The 3,655-nt window shown below is 32.4% G+C and overlaps 1 protein-coding gene across 1 annotated transcript; it reads left to right on the forward strand.

Moving 5' to 3' along the window:
* Positions 1 to 824: 824 nt before the first annotated feature.
* On the forward strand, positions 825 to 2,910 carry LOC139499186 (uncharacterized). The gene has a single exon (XM_071287867.1). It carries the CDS (start codon positions 1,075 to 1,077, stop codon positions 2,827 to 2,829), a length of 1,755 nt encoding a protein of 584 aa, XP_071143968.1. The 5' UTR covers positions 825 to 1,074; the 3' UTR covers positions 2,830 to 2,910.
* Positions 2,911 to 3,655: the final 745 nt, after the last annotated feature.

Here is a 3,655-nt window from a genome sequence, read left to right on the forward strand (position 1 = left end):
TTCTTCACGATTTTAACGTTTTCAGTCCAATTTTTGAATATATATCGAGGAAGTAAGGATGAAATATTACAACTGATATTCTTTTTTGATAAACAGTTAAAAGAATTTCTCTGTAAGGCACTTTAACGCTTGAAATTTAACTTCTTTCTGAACCAGTATAACGTGGACTTACCTCAGCATCTATCGTTGACGTCATCATTGTTTACGCTGGTGAAGATCGGCAATCATCGGAACAGTGCTTACGAAAGTTAATTAACCTCCATTGTTATGAAAAAACTCGTAGCAGATGGACTTGTTTTCTGGTTTGCATGCCATATAATCGCGATTTTCGTACTGAAACCGCCACGAATGGTTTAGTTTTTAGGGAATGTAAACATAACAAGTATATTTTTTAAGACATTTTTTTTACCCAAAACTCGTTTCATATTACTTTAAGTAGTTTGAATCAATATAGTTCCCATGTATACAAACTTGCATAATTTAATTACAATATAAATCTATTATTCTAAAACGTTTTGCAATATCTTGCTAAGGTAATCAATATATATTTGGTATATACAAACAATGAACTGTATGGAAATGACCGGCTGACACTTTGTGGTTTATCTACATTAAGTACAAACGTAAGGCCGATGTACAGTGTTACTAACTATACTCTAACCGAAATGTTCGTCTACTTAAAACATTTTTTTGGATATTATTTATATAAACGGACGTTAGTTTACTGTGTTATGATACATCAAAAAATAAATATATTTTCTTATATAAAATTGAGAATGGAAATGGGGAATGGTCAAAGAGACAACAATCCGACCATAGAGCAGACATGTAGAACACTCTCATATATACATTATATACATTGTAGATCACTCTCCTTGGTCTGAAAATGAACTAAAAGAAAAATACTTATTCGAACTTTTGGTAAAGACAGTCGGTACTGAAATAGATATACGTATTAGACAGAGATTATTTATCGTACAGGATACGATCTTTAATTCGACAAATAGTGATACACAAATATCGAGTGGAAGTTTGGCAGAGGGACTAGATTTACCTGGAAGTGACATAGATATAATGTCAGTATGCAATGACGTAGTTGTCAAACGAAATGTACGGGATACTAAATATATAAAGCAGTATAAACAACCGAAGCAACGAGCTATACTTGTTATGGAAACAGATAATGATTATCCAGGATTTACAAAACTGCGATTGATAGCCGCCGGAGATACTGTGGATGCAACTCACGAAAGTATTGAAATGACTACACAAGGTTTATATTTATCAGTTAATGGATTTTTGAAGGGTATGAAGGAACAAATTCAACACGTGCGCCTAATACCACACGGCCCTTGTCTAACATTTTCTGATCAAGATCGTGATATTGCATTCTGCTTTCGATGTACATATTTACCTTATAATGCAGCTTCATGGCCAATGCGTTATCGAAGGCAATGGCCCTCTAATTTCGTGATTGACAAGATTGAACAATACGGATGTTTGATAGTACCCATAGGACCTAAGAATAAGTCAGATTCTAATATTTTATGGAGACTGTCTTTCTCTATGGCAGAAAAACAACTTGTACATTCGTTTAATTTTACTCAACTCTTGTGTTACGGTCTTCTCAAATTAACATTAAAGCGTATTATAAACACACATGATGACCTCAAAGATTTATTGTGTTCCTATTTTCTTAAGACGGCGTTATTCTGGGTCTCAGAGGAAGTAGATATTGACACATTTCAATTGCTTAAATTGTTTCGTTGTTTTTTTCTCTGTTTGAAGAAATTGATATCATGGGTGGAAACATGTTACTGTCCAAATTATTTCATACCTGAACATAACATGTTCCTCGAAAAGATCACGCTAGATAACAATAAAATGCTACTATGTGTATTAAACAGCTTACTGGTTGACGGAATTGATAGATTAATTAGTGGTTTATTTCCGCCCACCAATAGACATTACATTTTAAAGAGTGAATGTTCGTTCATTAAACTAGACCTTCTATTTTATAGAATAAGTGTGAGTAGGGTTGTACGCCACATGTCAGAGTGTTATAATGTACAGATACTAACTGAATCTTTACAGAAGTCAGAAATGTCCACGTTCATTAGTGACGTATGTAAATATGAATACAACAGAATAAGTAAATTTGCAGTACAACTTCTACCACCACCAACCGTAATTAATAAAGAATTCAACATACTTAATATGTATCATAGACATTTACAAGACTATATCAAGACAGATGCCGTGTCGGGTTGGTTGTTTTACGCGTCGTTTTATTATGTGACGGGACAGTACAACGTAACACTCAAACTGATATATTATGTTCTATCAAGATGTTCACCTGATATGGTGAACATGGAATATATCTATTGTGAAGAACGCATCAATAGTTACACACAAAATATTCATTCTAAAATGACATTTCTTGAAAGGATGAAAACAGCCGTTGTAGATAGTGTTTTTTACTCGAAACACTCCTCATTAATCCCAGGTGAACTACAACTGGAGGTTGAATATAGTGATCTTGGTATTCTGCCAATTACAATGTGTCACTGCCTTAGATTCTTATGCTATAATCATCTTGGTGAAATTATTAATAGACAACAAGCTTTACGTGCTTTGTATTTGCGAGTGAGAGAAGATTGTCATAATGAATTTTACAGATCATCTGATGAATTAACAATACTTGGAGTATGTGTGGACTTATCAGGAGATAAAAATTTAGCGTATAAGTGTTTTCATGAGGCATTACAATGTGATTATGTAATATGTCCTTCAGCAAAAATCCGCGTTTCTCAACTTTTTGACGTCTAATATACGCTTCATCTTTTTACTGTCTAAGTTAAATGGAATATACTTTGAAATGATTGTTCCAATAAATAAATAAAAATAAATTTTGAAGAATTACAATTTGAGTCACATTAAGTTCCCGCTTAATACATGATGTGTACGTTTCCACATTGTAGTCAGCTTATAATATAATTTTTGCAATATGTTAATAACAAAACAAAGGAAAACAAACATACTATATGAATATACCATTGAAAAAGTTAAATCACAAAAATACTGAAAATCCAAAGCGGAAAGTCCTCGAACAGCAAAATCAAATGATAAAACACATTATGACAATGTTTCTATACAAAATCCGCAATGGCAAAATGATTAAAAATTGTAACAGTAACTCATTTATCTATAAAACAACTGTGATAAGGAAGCCAATATTGCCTCGTATTTTCACTTATTAGAAAATACCAAGATATACCAAATTCCAAGGTGAATTGATTTTAACAGTCGGTTGAGAACAAACTTTTGAGCATAGTACTGAAGTATTTTAAAAACTATCCTATCAGGCTTTTCTTGTCAAAGGAAAGGTTTTGATTTTCATTAACGATTCATAAGAGATTTTATAAAAACACAGATACATTTTTAAACATTGCATTTGACTACAGCAGTATCACAGTACTATAGTTTATGACAAACGAGACAATTTCCATTTTGTTAATATAAATTTTCCCACCTAAGCAGCAATTTTCAAAATTACCCGCATTTGAGTATACCTTCTAAACACATGCAATATTTGAGAGCTAGTTCGTTCTATATAAATCGTTATATATGCAAGGTCAATTAATCGGTCATTGTT

The sequence above is a fragment of the Mytilus edulis genome, chromosome 12 (genome assembly GCF_963676685.1).
Source record: "Mytilus edulis chromosome 12, xbMytEdul2.2, whole genome shotgun sequence".
Taxonomy (NCBI): domain Eukaryota; kingdom Metazoa; phylum Mollusca; class Bivalvia; order Mytilida; family Mytilidae; genus Mytilus; species Mytilus edulis.